Source organism: Alosa sapidissima, chromosome 13 (assembly GCF_018492685.1).
Source record: "Alosa sapidissima isolate fAloSap1 chromosome 13, fAloSap1.pri, whole genome shotgun sequence".
Taxonomy (NCBI): Eukaryota; Metazoa; Chordata; class Actinopteri; order Clupeiformes; family Clupeidae; genus Alosa; species Alosa sapidissima.
In genome coordinates this window covers 2,605,554-2,628,140 of record NC_055969.1, presented here as the reverse complement: position 1 = coordinate 2,628,140, position 22,587 = coordinate 2,605,554, and the positions used below count along the sequence as shown (strand labels likewise).

The following is a 22,587-nucleotide window of genomic DNA, read 5'->3' as shown; positions in this document are numbered from 1 at the left end:
TTTAATCAGTATCGTTGTTTGTCGCAATTACAAATACCCTCAAGGGCCGGATTACATTATTATTTTGACATATGTCGAGGGCCGGAATTGGGCCGGACGCGGGCCGGATTTGGCCCGTGGGCCAGGAGTTTGAGACCCCTGCTCTAGCGCCTGTGAGTGGAAAAACCACCCTTGCAACTTTGGGCCGGCGGGCCGACGGCCTCAGTGTCAGGAAATATAACGAGTGATACGAATTGCTTTACTGCATTTAAATACACATACACTCCAGGCACCAGCTAGAACAAGGTACCGATGGAGTTTCTCAGACATTCGTCAAGACAGAACCAGCAAAAGCGAGAAAACAGTGAAGAAATTGTCAGTGCTGCATAGTTTCTCTTTAATGATGGTGTTTGAGGTGTGAGTTGCCATACAGTCATGAGTGTACAACGAGTACAACAGGGGCCTTAACACACATCCCTGAAGGGCACCAGCGCTGAGTGTTAGAGTGGATGAGATGATGTTACCCAGCCTGTACACAGTCCTGTCAGTCAGGAAGTCAAGGATCGAACTTCACAGGGAGGAACTGATTTTCAGGTCTCCGTTTCATGATGAGCCTGAATGCTGTTTATATGTGACATGTAGATGTTTACATGTGACGCACCTACACATGTCACGCGCCGCAAAATTAGTCACCTCGGAAAACTTAAATTTACAGAGCCTGGTCATCCGTCTTGTCCGTCTATCCGTTTTGTCTGGTCATCCGGTCAGCCCGGTCACCCGTCTTGTCTGACTATCCGTCATAGTGATGCAACTGTAATAGCAGGATTAACCTGATCCATGACTTGGAATTTCACAGGGCCAGAGAATCCTTGGCTAGTGCAAGCCTATGTCCATGCTGCCAAGCATCCTTTTGCCTCTGTGGTAGGGCAGGAGGTGTTTCAGAGTGGCGTGATCCCCTCTGACACAGACTTCCGTATCTACAGGGACTTTGGCAATATTCCAGGTATGAGTATCATTCAGTGCTAAAGCTGACATTTAAAATGTTTTAAGGTTTTGCTCTTTCTACCCACATAACCTTCTCTCCACCATAGTTATTTTTTTTTTGTATCCTTTACTGTCCTCAGGCATAGATCTGGCTTTCATTGAGAATGGCTACATTTACCACACCAAGTATGATACAGCAGACCGAATCCTGACAGACTCCATCCAGAGAGCAGGTGAGAGCGTATTGTATTGTATCTGGTTTTTAAAATATGCTGTTTACAGCTGGGGAAATATGATATCTTGAATATATCTTGATCTTACTGATCTTGCATAGATACTTAAAGAAGAAGTTCAGTGTGATATTGACCTAAAGTGTGTTGAAACATGATACCGAGTGTGAACTTTTGTCTCATGGCTCATCTCGGCTTGTCCCCTGCACTCTGAAATATGGTGCTAGTTAGCCAATGCTACCAACAGGTTTTCGATGGGGGTGCCTCGGGCATCGGCCTAGCCATGCAAATAAATCACTGTTTTACACCATTTACGAGGCTCAAAGTAGCTCCACACTTCATTGGTAGACTCTAGGGCCCTGAGATTTAAAACGATATATTGAGAACTTTGAAAAAGCACTGTAGGTCAGTGGTCCCCAAACATTTTCTTCCGAGGGCCAGCTCACTATGCCTGGCTCTAAGAGAGGGCCAGAGACTCGGAGTATAAGAGTAACCATAAATAGCTTAGTGCTGTGAACAACAGCAGTCTACCTTAGTTGAATATCCCATTACATTTAATCATGGGCTACTGCAATTTAATACCATTGTTAGCTGTGTTTATGTTGCCATCATGCCATATCAGTGTAAAATGTAGCTCAAATGAAATAATACTAATAAAAAGACTTTAGCATTGCCAAAAGTATTAGCAGGGAGTTCCAAAAAGTATTAGCAGGGAGTTCCATTTATTAAAAATGTGTGAACTCTGAACTCTGTGTGAACAAGCAATATCCTACAAATAATTTAAAGTTCTCAAACTTTGAGAGCTGGCAAAAACATCTGAAATGACCACCATTCTAACTTTCACTCACCTGATGAGAACTTTTGAACGAGTGAATAATAAATAGAAATAATTATCCCAGAAAGTCCCAGAAATATGACTTGAATAGAAGTTAGTTAGTTATTAACAATTAATTGATAAACTTTTAGAATACTTTGAGCACTGATGCAGTTAGCATAGGCCTCTTACATTGTTTGCAGGTAGGCCTACTATACAGTACATTTCATTCCGTTTTCGATGGCAAGCGCAAAACAGCGCCAAAACAACCACCAGTGGACAAAAAGAATGTTACATGTGTACTGTTAATGAATGGGGGAATTACAGAGGTTATAGTTTGAGGATGTCGTACTGCGGGCCGGATGCTATATACCACGGACATGTTTTGGGGGGCCACCCAAAATGAGGTGGCGGGCCGTAGTTTGGGGACCACTGCTGTAGGTGATAACCAACCTGGCAACATTTTAGTTTCGGGTAGGAAACTGTTTTTGATGCTTGTGTTCTTTTGTATTTAATACATTTGACACGTTGATGTTTTGTCATGTACATGTGTATCTATGTTTGTGTGGCTCTTCATATCCTTTGGCTTGGCAGGGGACAATATCCTAGCCGTACTTAAGCACCTGGTTATGTCTGAGAAGTTGGCTGATGCTTCTGAATATCGCCATGGAAACATGGTGTTTTTTGACCTACTGGGCTTGGTTGTGGTGGCATATCCAGCACGTGTTGGTACCATCATCAACTGCATAGTTACCATGGCAACATTCTTTTACCTGGGGAAGAAGTGCATGCTGCCCAGCAATATGGGTAGGTAATAAGATTTCCTTAAAGATATATACGAATTAGGGTAGTGACAGGGCTTGTAGCAGCCAATAACACATAATAATTTGGCTTTTTTAAATAACATAATAATATTTCTGAACCATAATGTAGTAATTTATTGCCAACAACATATTTGGCTGGTTATTACAGTACTACCTTGGTTAAATAACTGGAGTTGATAATGTAACTAGATGTACGATGTCCCCTTAATTGGCATTTGACGATGTGTACAGTAAAATGTTTCTAGGCCAAGTATACTTGTGTATACAAGGAATTTGGTATCTGCATTTATCCCATCCGTGAATTAGTGAAGAGACAGAGCACACAGTGAACACACAGTGAGGTGAAGCACACACTAACCCAGAGCAGTGAGCTGCCTTGCTACAGTGGCGCTCGGGGAGCGGTGAGGGGTTTGGTGCCTTGCTCAAGGGCACTTCAGCCGTTCTTATTGGTCGGATATCGAACCGGCAACCTTTCAGTTACAAACCCGAAGCAATAACCAGTAGGCAAACCAGTAATTTTATTGAACAAACCTCCCAATGATAACAGTATTTTTTTCAAAAATAAAAAACTCAAAATGCACTGTTCCAAATTATTATGCGACATTTTATAGGTTGTAAAGAACTAAAAATGGTCATTTGTTGAATTTGCAGCATTACGAGGTCATATAAATTAAATCAAAAGTTATTTCAATCAAAAACATCTTAACAGGCCAAGTTACATGGTACCAGGACCCCTTCATTGATATCACCTTCACAATTCCTGCATCCATTGAACTTGTGAGTTCTTGGAGAGTTTCTGCTTTAATGATGTCAGAATAGCCTTCCAGAGCTGCTGCATGGATGTGAACTGCCTCCCACCCTCATAGATCTTTTGCTTGATGATGCTCCAAAGGTTCTCAATAGGGTTGAGGTCAGGGGAAGATGGGGGCCACACCATGAGTTTCTCTCCTTTTATGCCCGTAGCTGCCAATGACCCAAAGGTATTCTTTGCAGCATGAAATGGTGCATTGTCATGCATACAGATGATGTTCTTCTTTTTGTACCATGGAAGAAAGTGCTCAGTCAGAAACTACATACTTTGCCAAGGTCATTTTCATACCGTCAGGGACCCCAAAGGGGCCTACCAGCTCTCTCCCCATGATTCCGGCCCAAAACATCACTCTGCCACCTCCTCGCTGACGTCTTAGCCTTGTTGGGACATGGTGGCCATTCATCAACCATCCATTACTCCATCCATCTGGACCATCTAAGAGTTGCATTGCAGTCATCCGTAAACAAAACTGTTTGATAGTTAGTAGGGCTGTCAATCGATTAAAACATTTAATCAAATTAATTACATACTCTGTGATTTATTAATCTAAATTAATCGCATATATAATTTTTGCTGTGAAAGTATTTTAAATATTTAAATTCAAATACATCATTGAATAATCAGCATTAGTGACATTAAAGTTCAAAAACTCTTATTATTATTTTCACTGTTCAAATAATGGCCATAATAATATATGGTATGACCTAATATGCTGAGGAAATAAATTCAAAAGTACTTCGGGAAGAAGTTTTTTTCCACATACAGTACAAGGCATTTCAGGCCACAGATATAACCTAGGGGACACAATGAAAAATAAATTAACACTCCCCTCAATGTCAACACTATTTCTTTGCATTGATGTGCGACTTCAGAGTTGACAAACTCCGGTGATATGCAAAATCCTTGCTGCAGACATTGCAGAGGACTTTATTTTAATCAATACTTTATTTTTATCAACACCATCAGGCCATTTTTTTAAAGTAAATGTTACAATCAATGATCTACTGTAGGCAGCACATTTTCTTCTCTCTCCTTCATTTTACAGTGTAATGGTTACTGACAAGAACGGCTCGGGGTCAAAGGTCATCAGGGTTGCCAACTCTCACGCATCTGGCGTGACACTCACGCTTTCAGCACCAATCTCACATTCTCACGCACACGCAAGAAATGTCACGCCAAATCCATTCTTTTTTTTTTGCAATCCGTTCATTTTTTGTTGATGACTAGACTAGACCACAGCATTGTTTCTAAATGACAGGATACGAGTTTAAGGCATACATATGTCTAGACCAACAGCAGGTGGGTCTAATATCCGCCTACAACGTTCTCAGCGCAGTTTTCTCTGATTGTTGATTCGCTGACTAGGCTATTTTAATCCGGTCCGCGACACCTTCACGGAACACGCTGCTATTTAGACATGAGGCAGACCGACATAAAGTGTGGCCGCCCATTCTTCTCTAGGAACTACTCGCGAAGTAGCCTCACAGACATCACATGAAATAACTTTCTCATCTTTTATAAGGTGCTATAGCCGCTATTTGCTGCGATAAACGGTTCGCGAGAAAATTAACTTTCAAGAAATAATCATATTCGGCTACTATAGCTCTGCGCTCATTTCAATTCATATAGGTGGAATATCTCACAAACTCCACAGCAATAAACAGCAGACTTTACCGAACACAAAGGTGTAATGCAATCCCCTGTACAATAAGCCGTTCCAAAGTAATCCGGTTTTGAAATGGTAGCAAATGTATATATGGTCTCCAATTTTGGGCTTTAAGTGTCTTAAAACTGAGCTGTGCCTACCTCATTGAGTGCCAAAAACGTAATATTACGTTTTTCCTTCCCATGCGTTGAGTGCCAAAAACGTAATATTACGTATTAGCTTTTTTTTAAATTACGAAACTAGACACTCTAACACACCTTATATGTGATTTTGGGAACTCTGTGATGAATGGAAATGAAATATATGATGATCGAAAACTCATGAAAACGCACAATCTGGACATTTTATCATAACTCGGTTGCCGCTTTGGGTCGAATCAGTGACCCATGCACGTCAGCTCAAAACCAGGCCATTTTCGTGGGTCTATCATTAGGTGGCAGTCTCGCCAGGTCTCGCTAGGTCACTTCCCGGAACCTTTACAGACAACACGACGTTATATCTCCATTTCTAGAAAAAAAAACAGCGATTTTGATGAAAACTAGCCACTGTTTAGCTTGCGATTTCTCAGGAACAGAAGCATGTAGAAATACACGGTTTGCACCCACTGAGAGCTTAAAGTCTCACCTTTCAAACGAGCCATTGTATGTGTTTATAGCTATAACACATCTCACATTACACATCTGGCTGTACAAAAATCATCAACAATGGTCTAGATTACTCGCACTCTAGGACAAAGCTTCCGAAAACAGCTTGGCATTCAATGAGTTAAATACCTACATATGTGTAAATATTAAAATCAGAGGATATACAGCTCATGGCTAAGAGTTTGTCGATGTAGCCATAATGATTTGTTTTCACAAAATGCTAAGCATGCATGTATTTAAGTGTCTTAAAAAAGTGTGCTTATATTGGTCAATGCATAATTTCATAACAGGTCAAATAAAAAATAAATGTTAAATGTAGCCTAGACATAATATTAAAATCAGATGATGTAGGATAGTATAGAGTTAGATAAAGTTGGATGGCTCCAGAACTCACACCAGTGGATTGGGTCTTAAAGGAGCCACACCACTTTTATGACGATATAGCTGTTCTGTTGACCTTTAGATTTGTTGCTACTGGTAGGGCAGGCCAATTATGAGTTCTGTCCAACATTGATGGTAGGTTTAGAAAAAAAGTCAGCACATTTTAATCATATTGCAATAATACCAATAACCGTGATCATTTTGGTCATGATTTTTCATCAGATGTTCATACTGTATCTCTAGTGGCTGGTAGACTTTAGAAAAAAGAAAAAAAGGCTGGTAGAAAAAATATTTTAGGCTATTTCCATCCCTGATACATACGTACACTCATACACACATTCATAAGTCTCAATCTGTCCATTTCTTTCCACAAAACTAGCCAGAAGTCATCATTTAAGGGGTTGATTTTCAATTTGTTCTACTGAGCTACTACCTTTTTCAGGTGGGCAGGGGGGCTCATAATCCTTCCATGCCACGGGGTTAAAACACTGGTCTTGTTTTCAAGTGCAATCAATAATTTAATTGTACATTTTTAAGAAACTTTTCCATTCTATTAGTTTTTTTGTTTTTTTTTTACATAAATCAGGGATTATACTGTACATAGTAAAAAAGTCAGGGGACAGACATTTTTAAAATTAGGTTTAGGGAAAAATTTAACGCACACGCACTATGACTTCGTCGAATCGATTATTAATCAGTTATTTTTTCTCAAATGAATTAATCAAAATTAATCAGTTATTTTGACAGCCCTAATAATTAGTCTTCATGTATTCCTGAGCCCACTGCAACCATTTCTGCTTGTGAGCATTGTTTAGGGGTGGCCGAATAGTAGGTTTATGCACACTTGAAAACTTGTTGAGGATCCTACACCTTGAGGTTCGCGGGACTCCAGAGGCACCAGTGGCTTCAAATACCTGTTTGCTGCTTTGCAATGGCATTTTAGCAGCTGCTCTCTTAATCCTATGAATTTGTCTGGCAGAAACCTTCCTTATTATGCCTTTGTCTGCATGAACCCACCTGTGCTCTGAGCGACAAATTTCTTCACACTACGATGATCACGCATAAGTTTTCGGGAAGTATCCAGTGTTTTCATACCTTATCCAAGGTAGTGCACAATTTCACGCTTTTCAGCAGCAGAGAGATCCTTTTTCTTTCCCATATTGCTTGAAACCTGTGACATGCTTAATAATGTGGAACATCCTTCTTAAGTATTTTTTTTTTTTTCATTTTTAACTAAGTGGTGCTATACTGCAAATAAGGTTATGGGATGGGTTGAGAATGGCCCCTTTGAGCCCAACATAAAAAAACAATTGGTCCGCCTAGGCCCTACGGTTTTCGAGATATTCACAGAAAAATGTGACCCCTCCTTTTGGGGGTCCAGTGCGGTTTGCTAGCTTGGCGGTCATAATAAATAAGGGATACTGACAAGCTGTCCCGATATAGAATTAATGGACCAGGCGGAGGCAAAGAATAGTGTTAATTTATGTTGTATATCGGGCCACCTCGAAGGCCATTATCTCACTTATCCCCCAGTTGCCACTAATGTACAGTACCCTCCAGAATTATTGGCACCCCTGCTAAAGTTGACTAAAAACCGGTATAAAAAATAATCTGTTCGTGATTTATTGTAATCTCACAATTAAAACAATTAGGAAAAATCCAACCTTAAAGGGAAGGAAAATCTCATAAAGAAATAAATATTTTTAACTAAATGTGAACGTTGCTCACAATTATTGGCACCCCTTAGCATTTTCCTATCTAATTTTAATTTATTTAAGTTAATCAGAGTGTCTGTGAACTTTCAGAAGTAGTTCATGACTTTCTTTTTCACTAAGGTATGAAAATAAAGTGACACAGAGGATAAATCCTCTAGTCATTTGTCAACATCAGAAAGACAAGAGAATATAATAAATTTAAATAAAAAGAAAGTGTGCTAACATTTGTTAGATAGGGAATGTCTATATGAACTAGGTACTTTGTTGAAATGATTAAATGGTTCTAATCTACTGGAAATGTGACAACCTTGGGTCTTTGTCCAAGCATGTTTATCTTGCCCCCACGTACAGTATGGAGGATGGTCAGAAAGGCGAAAAATTCCATAAGAGCCACTGTTGGAGAGATACAGACAAAGGTGTCATCTTGGGGTCACCAAGTCCGCCAAAAAACCTTCAAAAGTGACCTAATTGCTAATAGCTAAGGTAAACAGCAGGCGTTACTAAATGATACAGTGACTGTCTGGAAGTGCGGTCTATTGTCAGATGAAATGAAAATGGCGCTCTTTGGCTAGAAACACATTAGGTGTGTTTGGCATATGTAGAAGAATGACTATACTGAAAAGAATCCAATACCTAATGAGAATTATGGTGGAGGCGCTGTGCTATTGTGGGGCTGTTTTTATTCCCAAAGGCCTTGGGAATGTAATTACATGGTTTCCTAAACAACAAGAAAAACCTGAACATTTCAAAGGAAATCTGTCAATCTCTGATAAGACACTAAAAGTTGAACCAATCAATGAACCAAAACAATCGTCCAGATCAAAACAAATATGGTTTACTGAACACAAAATAAAGCTTCGGCCATTGCCATCTCAGTCCCCTGATCTAAACTCCACAGAAAAACAGTGGGGTGAGTCAAAGAGGAGAATGCACAAGTGTGGAGCTAGGAATCTGGACGATCTGAGGAGATTTTGTAAAGACAGACGGTCTTAAATCTCTTGCTTTGTATTGTCCAACTTTATGGGGTGTCATAGGTGAATATTACAAGCTGTTTTATTGGCAAAGGGAGGCTTAAGAAGGTATTATAAGCAGGGGTGCTAATAATTCTGAGCAACATGTTTTTGTAAAAAATATTCCAAATTTCTTAATGAGATTTTCCTTTTTCTCAAAATAAATTTGCTTCCCTTCATGGTTGGATTTGTACCTATTTTGTTCATTGTGAGATTACAATAAATCACCAACAAATTATTTTTTATACCTGTTTTTAATCAACTTTAGCAGAGGTGCCAATAATTCTGGAGGGTACTGTATGTAGGCAATATTTATAGCACATAAACGTTCAAATTGTTCAGTTTGTTGTACTACTTTCTTTGGTTACTGACAGTGGTAACGGTGGGTGTTTAGCTTGGTTATACTTGATTCCATTGTTGCAAAGCCTGCTTCCTAGTTCAACCATTGTTAACAATTTCTTGTCTCCGGGGAATAATATCACTGTATTTATTGAATATTAAGTGTCACACTTCCACGTCACACTTACTTTGGTCTAATTCAAATAGCTGTTTGGGACCTGACCATACACACATACAGTATACGCACACACACACACACACACACACACACACACACACACACACACACACCTACATACACATTATCACTCTATTGCTGGGAATTATGGCTGTATTAATTTATTTTAGGTTTTATATAATAGGTTTGCAAATTTATTGCAAAAAGACGTTTCGCCCCTGACCTCACCCACCCCATCCCCGTCATACGTATTAGAGTGATATTAGTGTATCATTACATATCGGCTGCAGTTATTACATTATTAAAGGATTCTTTAAAAACCCAGTATACATTATTGGCAAAAAGTTATTACCTGGTTGGCAAGTTATTACATTATCTGCTTTATTACATACAAATGAGCAGTTATTGCATTATTGGCTGCTACAAGGCTGTTAATAAGATTTTGGAACTGAACAGAAATAAAAACTGTGGATACACCTTCTTATTCTAAATGTTAATTTTGTTATAAATAGGAGGCTTTTTAGTTGTGTGGAGGGATAGGCAGGTGTATTGCCATCAATAACAGAATCAATATCTCTATGTATGACAATTGTATACATTAACCATGTGTTGTGTGTAGGGGGGCGATATATCCGGGAGCTGGTGTATGCAGTCGGTGTGGCGCTGCTCAGCTGGCTGGTGACACTTCTGTCAGTGCTAATTGTGGCACTGCTAGTGACTCTGTTGGGCCGCTCAATGTTCTGGTACAACCACTTCTATGCTTCCATCTGCCTGTATGGGGCAGCATCTACTGGCAAAATGATCCTTATTCACACTCTGGCCAAAAATCTCTATTACGGGGTAAGTGCACTGGCACACATTTATGTGCATGTATGCAATCACTAACTTAACTAACTGTAGATACATGTACAATCAGCACACCTAAAAGGCTTTTCATGGCAATTGATTCTACTGTTTTTAACCCACACAGTATACTCTGCAGACTGAATGATAAAATGTGAAAGTTTGGCAGGATCACATTTGAGAATAGGATTATTTAATTTGTCCAATGTTTTATTGAGCCAGTAAGAATAATGACTATTACAGTAATTTCCTTTGTATTAATCACATTGTGTATAAATCGCCGGACAGCATTTTATGCAAATCAAAACCATATTAATACCATATTAACTGCCCCTGTGTATTAACCTCGTAGCTGAAGAAATTTTGCATTATCAATGTATAAACTTCGGCTAATAGTTGGGAGATGACGGTAAAATATTATGTATTGCTCTGCACATAGCCACATACACACGCTTCCATTTTCACAGCCCCATGGTTTATTGTTTTAAAGACCAATGACCAGTGTTGGGAAGGATACTTTCAAAACGTATTCCGATACAGAATACATGCCCAAAAATGTAATTTGTAACGTATTCCGTTACATACTCATACTCAACACTTACAATACTCATACATACTCAATCTGAGTAATGTATTCTGGACACTTGGATTACTAGTGGTGGAGAGTACAAATGAGATTTGTCACCGTCCTTGGTTCTATGGTCTGTTTTAATCAGTGACATTGTTTATCGTCCTTGGCGCTATGGTCTGTTTTAATCAGTGACCTCAGATTCCAAAAATAATTCAGTGGAAATGCATGGATTCCAGTTTCTTCCAGTAGCAGCAACTGGAATCCATGCATTTCCACGGAATTATTTTTGGAATCTGATCCCTTATCATACCTGTTCATTCTTACTCGTCGCTCGACTTATCGTGACTAAATTCAAGATGGCTGCAAACGCTAAACTTCGTGAAGATACTGTCTGTATAAATCGTCTTGTAAGTAAACTACCAGTGCTTTTTCAAAGTTCTCAATGTCTCGTTTTAAATGTCAGGGCCCTCCGAAGTCTACCAATGAAATGTGGCCCCTGCTATTTTCCCTATATATGCTTCCATTGGGAAACGTCATAAGTCAGCATAATGTAAACTTCCACAGCTACGCAGATGATACCCAATTGTATATTTCTGTGGAGCTAACTAACCCAGATGGCCTTTGCTCCCTCACTGCATGCCTAACCTCCATTAATCAGTGGATGAGCAAAAATGTTTTGAAACTAAATGATGACAAAACAGAGGTACTTTTGGTTGGACCAAAACTAAAGCGAGATATTGTTCTTAGTAATCTGGGGAACTTGGCGCACCAGGTCAAACCAAAAGTAACAAGCCTCGGTGTCATCTTAGATGCAGAGTTAAGTTTTAAGCCCCATATCAGTAAAGTTACTCAGACAGCCTATTTCCACTTGAGAAACATTGCCAAAGTGCGCCCCTTTTTAACTCCACAAGATGCAGAAAAACTAATTCACGCCTTTATCACTAGCAGGTTAGACCAGGGGTCCCCAACCTTTTATGTACCATGGACCGGTTTGATTCCCATTTTTTTTTTCACGGACCGGGGGGGGGTTGGGGTTCCATGTTCCATATGTGTTGTGCATGCATTACTTGAAAAGAACTAGCTCCAGTTATGTATGAACAGTGAAGGTAACGAACTCTTAAAAATGTGAAAAACGTGAACTTTGTGTTTGAAATGTCCAGTCGATTGCGCAATTTGGTCTTAGTTGCAGTCATTGCAGAAAACCCGGCCTCGCATAGATACGTGGTGGGAAATGGTAGCAACGTTTTCAGCGCTTTTACGGCTATCTCGGGATATTCTGCATTGGTTTTGATCCAAAAACCCACCAGAGAGGTTTCCTTATACACACTCTTAAGACCACCGTCATTTGCAATTTCGATCAACTGCTCTTTCTCCTGCGCTGACAAGTTAGGACTATTCGGGATATTGACAAATGGGTTGCGGACCCACTCATTGGTTTGCCGTGGATCTTTGGAGGATGGGAAGTAGCCTAACGCTCAAACTCATTTGAAAGCGCAACAAGGTGATCGCGCACCAGCTGCGAGGGAAAGGGCCCTGCCTCAGTCTCTCCCAAAACCCCCACTACTGTTTGGAACATATCAAATACACCCCGGTCCACTCGTCGTCCCCACAAATCAAGCTTGGCTTTACTGTAAATGCAGCGACTTTATCTGCCAGTTTAAAGACAGTCGTCATTCTCCCCTGGAGTGACAGGTTAAGGTCATTAAGCAACCCGTATATGTCACACAGGTAAGCGAGTTTTGACACCCAGTCCTCATGTTTGAGGATGTTTGTTTGTTTTTTGTTGCTCATTCTAGCAGTTTAGCTAACTTCGTGTGACACTACCGTTCGCCAAGAACTGATCAAGTGAAGTGAGCTGACCTGAGGCTGTGCAGCGCTGAAGGCTATAAGTGTTGAAGGCGGAACAGACAGACGGAAGAAAATAGACCTTGCAAAATGCAAACATGCGTGCAATCAAACAACTGCATATAGGCCTATGCCATGTAAAAAAGTGACATTATTGCGAATTAAATTGAGTTTAGATGCACTTTTCACTGGTCTTCCCAAAAAACTCATACAGAACTCTGCGGCTAGACTTTTAACTAAGACCAAGAAGAGAGAACACATCACCCCTGTGTTGGCTGAACTGCACTGGCTCCCTATTTCCTATAGAATTGATTTTAAGGTTATGTTAATTACTTACAAAGCTCTGAATGGCATAACACCTTCATATATCTCTGAGCTTTTAATATCTTATCAACCACAAAGAAAACTTAGATCATCCAATTCTAATCTTTTAATCGTACCCAAAGTGCTCCACAAACAAAGTGGAGAAGCTGCTTTTATCCATTATGCCCCCAAACTATGGAACACCCTGCCTCTGTACATCAAGCAGGCGAGTTCAGTAAATATTTTAAAAAAAGATCTGAAAACATACCTGTACAGGAAGGCTTTTAGTTAACTCATCTTATCCTGTAGACTACTTTTTCAGATTATTCTACAACTGCTGCTATTGGAGGGCGCAGTCAGCCAGAAGCAGATGGGCTCCCCCTATTAAGTCAGGTTCTGCTCAAGGTTTCTTCCTGGAATATGGGAGTTCTTCCTTGCCACAGTTGCCATATGGCGTGCTTGTGGGGGGTAAAGGGTTAAGACTGCCAGTCTTATGACTTGTTATTTTCTATATATTTTTCTATATCTATCATAAACGGCCCCAGCAATGAAGAAAAGTGATTGATAATGACTGACTGACTATTATTGTGTTACATGCTTCAAATGTAAAGCACTTTGAGCTATTATTAATAGGCTAATGTAAGTAAATAATAAATACTGTACTATACAAACCATAATGAAAAGAAATGCTTAATAAACTAAGTGCATGTTGAACAGATATGCCTTTAGACCCCTCTTAAAAGACTCAAAACTATGACCGGAACGGAGAGCACTAGGCAACTCATTCCACCAACAGGGAACCACTGATGAAAATAGTCTTGAATTTGACCTAGCATTTATGGCTGTCAACACAACAGAGGGTCATCAGAAGACAGCAGTGGGCGGTTGGGGATATATATCTTGATTACTGAATTAAGATAGCAGGGAGCAGATCCAGTCCTATAGGCCAAAGTGAGAGATTTATATTTAATTCTGGCCTCTAAAGGGAGCCAGTGGAGAGTAACTAGGAGAGGAGTTACATGTGTCCTCTTTGGCTGATTGAAGACCAGGTTTTTCTACATATTTTTTCATTAATGTCACTAGGAAGCATGCAAATAGAAATATATTCATATCTGTGTAAGTGGGATTGGCTGGAATCTGACAATATAACAACCATGATAGTGGGATACTCTATGGCTGAGCAATTACAAAAATGCATACTGAAATAGATTACATTAGAATACAATTCGGCCCAAAGTTGGAGACTATGTCTACATTTATTGCAACTTCAACCGCTTATTGTACAGAAGAATGCTTTATATCCTTGTATTCGGTATGTTTGGCTGTTTATTGTGATAAGGGGTTTACCATGTGTTGAGTGAAGGGTTAGTGAGGTATTTCACCGAGAGTAATGGGTGTGCAGAACTGTGTACAAAATGCAAATATGATTTCTCGCAAACCATTTATCACAGCAACTTGGCACTAATATAATTAGAAAGCTTAGACTCCGCTCGTTCACATGATGTGTAATATCTGTGTAAGATTTTGTTTCGTTGAACCTCATCTGTCAGGTATTTGACACTTCAGCGTGAGAAATACTCATACTCAAAGCATTCATACCTGAAGCCGGGGTATTGCGGGCCTGGGATGGCTTGTGAAGTAGCATCGCAAATGTGAGATATTTCTAAAATTTGTTGTGCATAATAATTTGGAACAGTGCATTTTGAGTTTTTTTATTTTTGAAAAAAATACTGTCATTGTCATTGGGAGGTTTGTTTAATAAAATTTGAATTATACTCTAACGGTTGATGACTTGAAAATTATGCTGACTGTCATTTGCCTCAACTATTTAGGAAAATCTGAGAAAAATGTAATTTGCATAATAATTTGGTACACATTTAGATAACATGACTTATGAATGTTTTTAAAAATGGAGACATAGCATTTTGGAACCAAACTCTTCATATGGAAGCCCTTTTCCAGGACTTGAGAAAAAAGTTATGAGATATAAAGTCATAATTATGAGATTCTTAACCCAGAAAGTAAACCCAGGAGCTCCATGAAGGCTCATGTTGTGTTGCTGTGTTCTGCTCAGCTTAGGTTCCTAGCAAGCTATAGGTGTGCTGTATTAGTTATATGGTTTATGGTTTTTTGTTTATGACTTATGGTATGGTTACTTGGTTTATGACTTATAACCAAGTCATAAATTGGTTACCGTTTGTATCAGACTGCAATAGTTTATTTCAGCAATACGTCTCTATAGGTGTGATCAATGTGCACACTCTTTCGCTTTCTTTCGGGATACCATCCCTACAGACTAGAGGCCTCTTCCTCCAGCCTTTCCCTGCTGGTCACTTGCTCGTTATAAATGTGTAGAGCCTATCAGACATTTGGTCTATCTTACATGATTTTACATGACAAATATATTGTATCCATGAAATTCAGAATAAATATTCTACAAGATGAATAGCCCAGGAGCGCTAATTAGGCTACACATTCAGAAAATGAGCAGGTAGCTAATAATTTATCTAGTTCATGGCACCTTGCATGACATTTTACCTCCCAGCTCTTTTTTTGTCTTTTTAGTGCTCCTTTTTTCCCCGGGAATGGATATTTTGCATCTCTAAAGCAGCTGTACATGTCAATACTCTAGTTGGTGCTTTTACTTGTCACACGCACACCAGCCATGTTGCTACATATATAGAATAATGTAACACTGGCCTGCATTTCCTGACACCAGTCTGCACCTGAATGTGTGTGCTTCCAAAGGAAGTATGGTGGTAGTGTGGTGCCACCTAGTGAGTATCATTGTCACAGTGTAAAACGTCACACCCAACAGGAAGTGAGTAAGTATATCCAATGTATAAAATTTGACACTGACACTCACACCACATGTGAGTGCATTTTTGGTTTCCGAAATGGCACGGGTCGCAGAGCCACACATGATCGGGCCGATCATTGCCGCTTGCGGTTATATTTAGGGCCCGAGCACCAATGGTGCAGGGCCGGGACACCACCAACGTGCGAAGCCCTATTGTTTTTGTAAGGATTCTTCTTCTTCCTTTCTTTTGGGACCATACTTTGCCTTGTTTGAGGTGGTTCCCATGGTCGACAAATCATGACATTTGGTACACACGTCAGTCGTTGCACCCACTACTCGGGGACAAAGGCTTGGCCCTGGGTGTGGCCCAAGAACTCGCTAGCGCCCCCTTATGTGATTCATCCCGTGGTTGGCATAAGCTCAGTGGTAAAATGTAACGAAGTACAAATACTTTGTTACTGTACTTAAGTAAATTTTCCACGTATTTGTACTTTACTTAAGTAGAATCTATACTGCATACTTTTGACTTTTACTTCATTACATTTTTCAGCAAATACAACAAACTATTACTGCACTACATTTCTATAACACCATCGTTCCTTTATGTTACATTTTATGATAAGTTTTTTTTTTTCCTCAGACAAACACATTTGTTTTACCAGTGGTTGGGTTGCTACCAAACATTCGAGAGCGCTACGTGCCCCGCTTCTAAATCTTTGAAACATAGGCCTCTATGGAGTTACATTTGTTCCACTTTTATGAGCGAGCAGTAGCACAATTTGAGCGCAGAAAAATATTTTGAGCGAGCACATAAATTATATTTTGAGGAAAAATGAAACTTGAGGGGAAAAAAAACTTGTAGTTGAGCAAAAAGGAATCTATGTTGTGCTCCACAAATGTCTTTGCCTGTTTGCTAATATCAATATGTATGTGCAACATCAGCCCCCTTTCTTTCAGTTTCACTGAATGTGCTCACATAAACTGTTCCTCCGCTCGCTCAGGAGATCTCTGTCGCGCTCGCTCAACTTCATCTGTGTGCTCGCTCAAAACTGTCGACAGCGTTACGTTTGTTCCACAATTGTCCACCAATCAGAAAATTCAGGGGAGATTAAGTGCTCATTTGCTGCTGAAGTCCAATTCTCATTGGCTGCTGAAGTCCACAACACCTAGCGTCATTTACTAGTGTCAGTGGGAATCAGGAAAGAAGGAACATTGGAGCACGCCACACAAAAATACTTTTTATATTTTTATTATTTGTTAATTCGTTTGTTGTATGTCTTGGTGTCACGGGTACGCTGGCGACTATGCTGCTCCGTCTGGCAGCTTTTGTCTTGTGTGTCATTTGTTATTTTGTAAATTTGTTTGTCATGTCTTGGTGTCTCTGTTCAGCATCTTTGTCCTGTGTGTCAATGTCTTGTATGTTGGAGCGTTTTGAGTTGCCCTCTGTGCATACAAAAATGCACTATATAAATAAAAGTGACTTGACTTGCATTTGACGTTACGACAATATCAAACGTGTTTGATAATACTGCAAGTCTTGGCTCATCATGCAAATAGTGACGTGAACAATATAAAACCAAAGAGTGAGCTCTCTCCAGCACCAAACAGGAAGGGGTAAAGTAGTTTGCAGCTGTAGCCTATATGATTATTTGTTTTTTGCCCTGATGAAGACTGATTTGCAGTCGAAACGCGTAGGCGTTATCCCTTAAAATAAAGGATTTTTAACTTTTTTTCATCAATATCAGTGTGCCTCGGATTTTTAAGACTACCACCTTCAACAAGGAACCTATGGGGCCTTCACACTTTGGGGATAGTCACAAGCTAAAAATTGAAGTTCTCATGTCCTTTCTGATGAGCACCTGATGTTTTCTTCAAACAATTGACCCAACGCAGCACTCTCCTTTTCTTCAATTTATGATTATTTGTTATTTTGTTTGTTATAAATTATTAGTAGGCTATTCCATGTGACCGAACAACTCTATAGCCCAATGACCTGCCCAAAAATACTTCCCCTTTACCTGCTCTTGCATTGGTTAGGGATGTCACACATGAAACAATGCAGCAGAACCACAAAAATATGACTTTTCTATGAGTAGGCTACATCATTTATACAAGCGTGGTTGAGTTCCTGTTGATATCTAGTGCACGATGGGAAATAACTTAAAGGAATCTATTTGCAGTTTTGTAGTTGTTGCAAAATCATAGTCTGTGACTATAAAATCTGTGACTTGAGACTGTATTCTTTCAAAAATCTATTCCAAATCTTTTCAAAGTCTTCTGATATATGGGTAGCATAAGTCTCTCAGAAGCAAAGATGCAGAGGTATTCATCATAAGAATTTGGTGATTTCATCATCTATAGCAGTGGTTCTTAAACTTTTTGTCTGGCGACAAAAAAAAAACATGGGCCAAGTCTCGCGACCCCCTTCTCTCTAACCGGTGGAATTTTGTTTTCGAAATGTTGTGAGATGGGCATTGGAAGCAGAGCCAGAAAATGTCTTCACTCATAGGTAGGCTATGTCAACATCAAAGGCATTATGTCTATGGCAGCCTTTGGCTGCAAATAATTTCGCGACCCCAATATTTTTGGCGACCCCCAGTTTGAGAACCACTGATCTATAGGACATTATATAATTCAAATATTAAGAGAATCCAGAGAAATAAAAACATAAGGCACAGGGCTGAAAATCAATATTGGATGGCTGTGATCTTAAATGAGATCTGAGATAGCACTGCATTACAATACATACCTGTTTCTATAATGAAAATCATTGCATGAGGTCAGGAGAGCTTTTGTTAACATTGTCAACATAGTTTGATGCTCCAACCATAAATGCTGGTCCAAAACTCATGTGAGATGGACTAATCAAAATTAGTAATTCTTTATGGATCTCATGGACTCTGCATCCTTCAGGCTAAAGAGGAGAGGGACCATTCAACATGTATTGTACAGCTCAAAAGCCAGCTTCTAAAACTGATAGTTCCGGTCCTTGTTTGTAATTGGCTGAATCACGTTCGATGCCGTTGTAAAATGCAACATAAACATACACCTTGACCGCATTTCGACTCCACTGTAGAATCAGTGTAACCTACGGCTTCTCGGGGCTTATTGCTTAATCTATGATAGCATGGGGTGCATTAGTGCCTTTGACATGAGCAGCTTGCATACCTGGAAAGGCACAATTAATGCTGAATGATTATTACAGGTTTTTAGCAACATATGGGGTGTGCCACGACGAAATGAGTCCAGTTCGACAAAGTACAAAAAATGGGTTTATTGGATATTCATAATCCATAGAACTTATGGTTTAAAACAAGGGGTAATTTGTTCAATTCCATTTAGCCAACCCAGAGATATTGGCCAAAATGTGAAAGCTCGTTCATTTTCGTCTCAGCAAAAAAACAAGTTTTGAGAAAATCAGCTTCCGTAGCCAAAGATTGAATTGCTTCAGGATCTCTATTGTTTAATCCGAAAAGATCCAAACTTTTAAATGTTCCTTTCACGCAGGCAGTAAAACTCGTGAGGCATTCGTATAACTTGTGAGGTAGCCTATAATGTTCGATCAACTTCTGAAGACGACAAGTACAACAATAGCCTAATGCTTAATGCATAGCCTAATGTTTTTGTTTTTAAATAGGACTCCAACTCAAAAACAAATTGAATCAGACCAGTCGGGTGCAATCTCTGTGAGGAATCTGGTTAGCAACAATTGTATGGGTTGCTGTTTCTCCTACTGAATCTCTTGGCTAAAATAGACATTTTGTTCAGAATAATTACGAGTGGATAGCCTATTTTTGATGACTTCTTGAAGAGGCCAAAAGCCGAAACACAAAGTTATCAGACGAAAGAAAACTGAAACTTTCCTGTTCTCACACAGCAAGTCTCTGAACGAGTAAGAAAAACGTCAACTTTTTTTATCCAAACTTTAATGCACAGCTTACACATGTGGCCTTCAAAATGATATTGTTAGGTCATTTTACAATGAGCATCACAGATAAATGAGTTATTTTTCAGCCCTCTCTGCATTCAAATGGCTATATCTGGAAATGGATTTCGGCGACACAGGACTCATTTTGTCATGGATCGCCCCATATGTTGACATGCAGAACAGATATCTTCAATATTTCAGGAAAACAATGCCTAACTGCAACTGCATTCATCATATATTACAACAGTGTAGCTCCATTAAATAAAAGTTCATCATCCACCTGTTTACCTGTTTGACATCATCACTTCTTGTCAATAACTTGTCAATCCTCCCTCCCTTTTCCTGTGTTTTCTATATCCAGAGGCTATTCTTTTCTGTTATCTTTTTTGTAATTTCCTCACACCCCCTGTATATATTCTTCTTTCGATGCATCACCCTGGCTTTGTTATTGTTATCCTAGAATGTGCAGCGTTTGGAGCTGGGAGAGTTGTTTTTCGACGTAAGTCTTGTGCTGTGGTGCTGTGCACTGGTCTACCTCACCCAGCAGGGCCTGTGTTCTGCCTATGTGCCAATGCTGATGGTGGCCTTCCCCCTGACCACAAAGCTGCTCTTATCCAGAGAATTCAAACAGAGAGGTTCGTACATTCTATCTCCTCTTTTCTCATCCTCCATACATCTATCAATATGCTGATCACTCGATCAGTATTTCTTCTATGTATTTGCTTTTCAAGACTATGCTGCAATTATGCAACATGTATCCTCAGGTGCATCAGTGAAATACTCAATCCTGTACCTGGTGGGATTGGCTTTACCTTATGTGCACTTCATGTTCCTAATCTGGGTGGTCTTTGAGATTTTCACTCCAATCCTGGGCCGCAGTGGCACCGAGATACCCCCTGATGTGGTACTAGCCTCACTCATCACCCTTGGAACTTTCCTCCTCTCCTCATATTTTGTAAGTTATGCTTTTAAATGCACCCAAGGGGAAAAAAACATACTGGTCAACTGAATTTAGCTGTGTCACTCTACTGTTTTTTCCACTCTATTTCTGTTCTTTCTCTATCTATCTATCTATCTATCTATCTATAGATGCACTTCATCTACCTGGCCCGTAGTACTAAATGGATCTTGACAGTTCTGGGGACTGTCTTTGTGGTGGTCTTCATTCTGGTATCATGTGGAGTGTTCTTCCCCTATTCTTCCAACTCATATAGCCCCAGACCAAAGCGAGTGTTTTTGCAGGTACAGCCTACAGCTTTTCTCAGATATGAATAATGAAAGTTGTGTTTGTGATGGTTAAAGGATGCCCTATGTCGTTTGTTTTTGCCCCATATCGGCCGTCGATGGCTTCAACTGTAACGGCCGTGGCTGGCCACGATTCTTAAAGAGACATCCGCGACAGTATAACCTTCATACATGAAATAATACAGAGTTTTATTTTGACACACTGAAATGGCTAGGTCACTATTGACATTTCTCTCGTATTTTTGAGTTTAGCCTACACACGCTGTTGACTGACCGGCTGAGGAGTTGCGGTGCCTCTGGAGTTATGGCTTCTAACAAGCGCCCGCGTCTGTTCCATGTTTTGATGTCAGTGCCGATCAGATTGATTTAAGAAAATTACAAAATAAAAATATGAAAGAGTAATATATTTATTAGCGTCCTCCGGTTTATCATTACTAACTTAGCTGCCTCTCTCTGGCATCTTCGTATGGCTGTCACTGTGAAAGTCAGTTAGAGTTTAGCTGGCACCAGCAAAATATAGACATAATTCAGTGATTGGTCATAGCCCAATTAACCATAATGTTTATGAGGCATAAACATTTTTTTTATTGGGTTCCGGTTTCCGACCGACCCTGTCAATTTATGTGCGACCCAAATTTATTTTATGAGCTTGGGGAAGAAATAACACTAAATAGTCTAGGCTACATTAAATAAATCCACAAATAAAAGGCGAACTATAATTACATTAATTACCCCTTGCGTTATGTATAGGGATGAGCGTATTCTCTCTTTTACAAAGTAGCCTATGCACAGCTGTTCACGAAGACGATTGTTTTCGTCACTTACCAAGGCACTCTCAATTTTGTCCAAACACCGCAACGTTTTCGCAAATTTTACCAATCATCGTAGTTTCACCGTGAAATTTCACCTACCACAACAGTCCCTCGCGCAGAATATTGAGCCAGATGGCACACTTCTGCATATGACACCAAAGACTGCCCTAACGTGTTCGTTCCTCTGCAGTTTTGATGACAATAAATAGAAGGCTAACGTTAATAATCTGCTTACTTGCATCTCTCAACCTGGTGTTGCTAACCTACCTAGGCTATGAAAGTAAGTAAGCAGAGTACTGACATTTGAGTAGGCTATGCAACCCATTGGCAAACGTTTACCTGGATGTCCTTTTATCTTATGTCATGTTTGCTAGCTTGTGGGCTTAGTTTGAGTAGTGCTACCAAAATCATAGAAATTAATAAAATTGCAAGACATTTACAGTACCTCTTCTATGATCCAAGAATGATTTCATTCGAGGAGTTTTTTTTAACATTTATTTTAACTAAAGACATAGAAGACATTCCCAATTGCATCCACATATCGTAATGCACTATGCAAAAAGTGACTTTTGCATAGTGCATTACAGTGAGATGCAAGCCTTCCAATCCACTCAGAAATGTAAATAGGCTACTCTCACGTCCTTAAAGGGGCAGGCAGTCAATTA

At 39.7% G+C, this 22,587-nt stretch overlaps 1 protein-coding gene across 3 annotated transcripts in view; it reads left to right on the top strand.

Annotated features, from left to right (window-relative positions):
* The window catches only part of LOC121680978 (endoplasmic reticulum metallopeptidase 1), a 91,647-nt gene that overhangs the window by 44,786 nt on the left and 24,274 nt on the right, over nucleotides 1-22,587 (top strand). The window contains exons 5-11 of one of the 3 annotated variants that reach the window (XM_042060576.1): nucleotides 836-982; nucleotides 1,104-1,196; nucleotides 2,602-2,814; nucleotides 10,195-10,415; nucleotides 20,326-20,500; nucleotides 20,630-20,820; nucleotides 20,955-21,107. In XM_042060576.1, coding sequence (XP_041916510.1) covers nucleotides 836-982; nucleotides 1,104-1,196; nucleotides 2,602-2,814; nucleotides 10,195-10,415; nucleotides 20,326-20,500; nucleotides 20,630-20,820; nucleotides 20,955-21,107 — 1,193 coding nt within the window. The remainder of the gene's footprint in view (nucleotides 1-835; nucleotides 983-1,103; nucleotides 1,197-2,601; nucleotides 2,815-10,194; nucleotides 10,416-20,325; nucleotides 20,501-20,629; nucleotides 20,821-20,954; nucleotides 21,108-22,587) is intronic. The other 2 variants (XM_042060577.1, XM_042060578.1) reach the window with 2 other exon arrangements.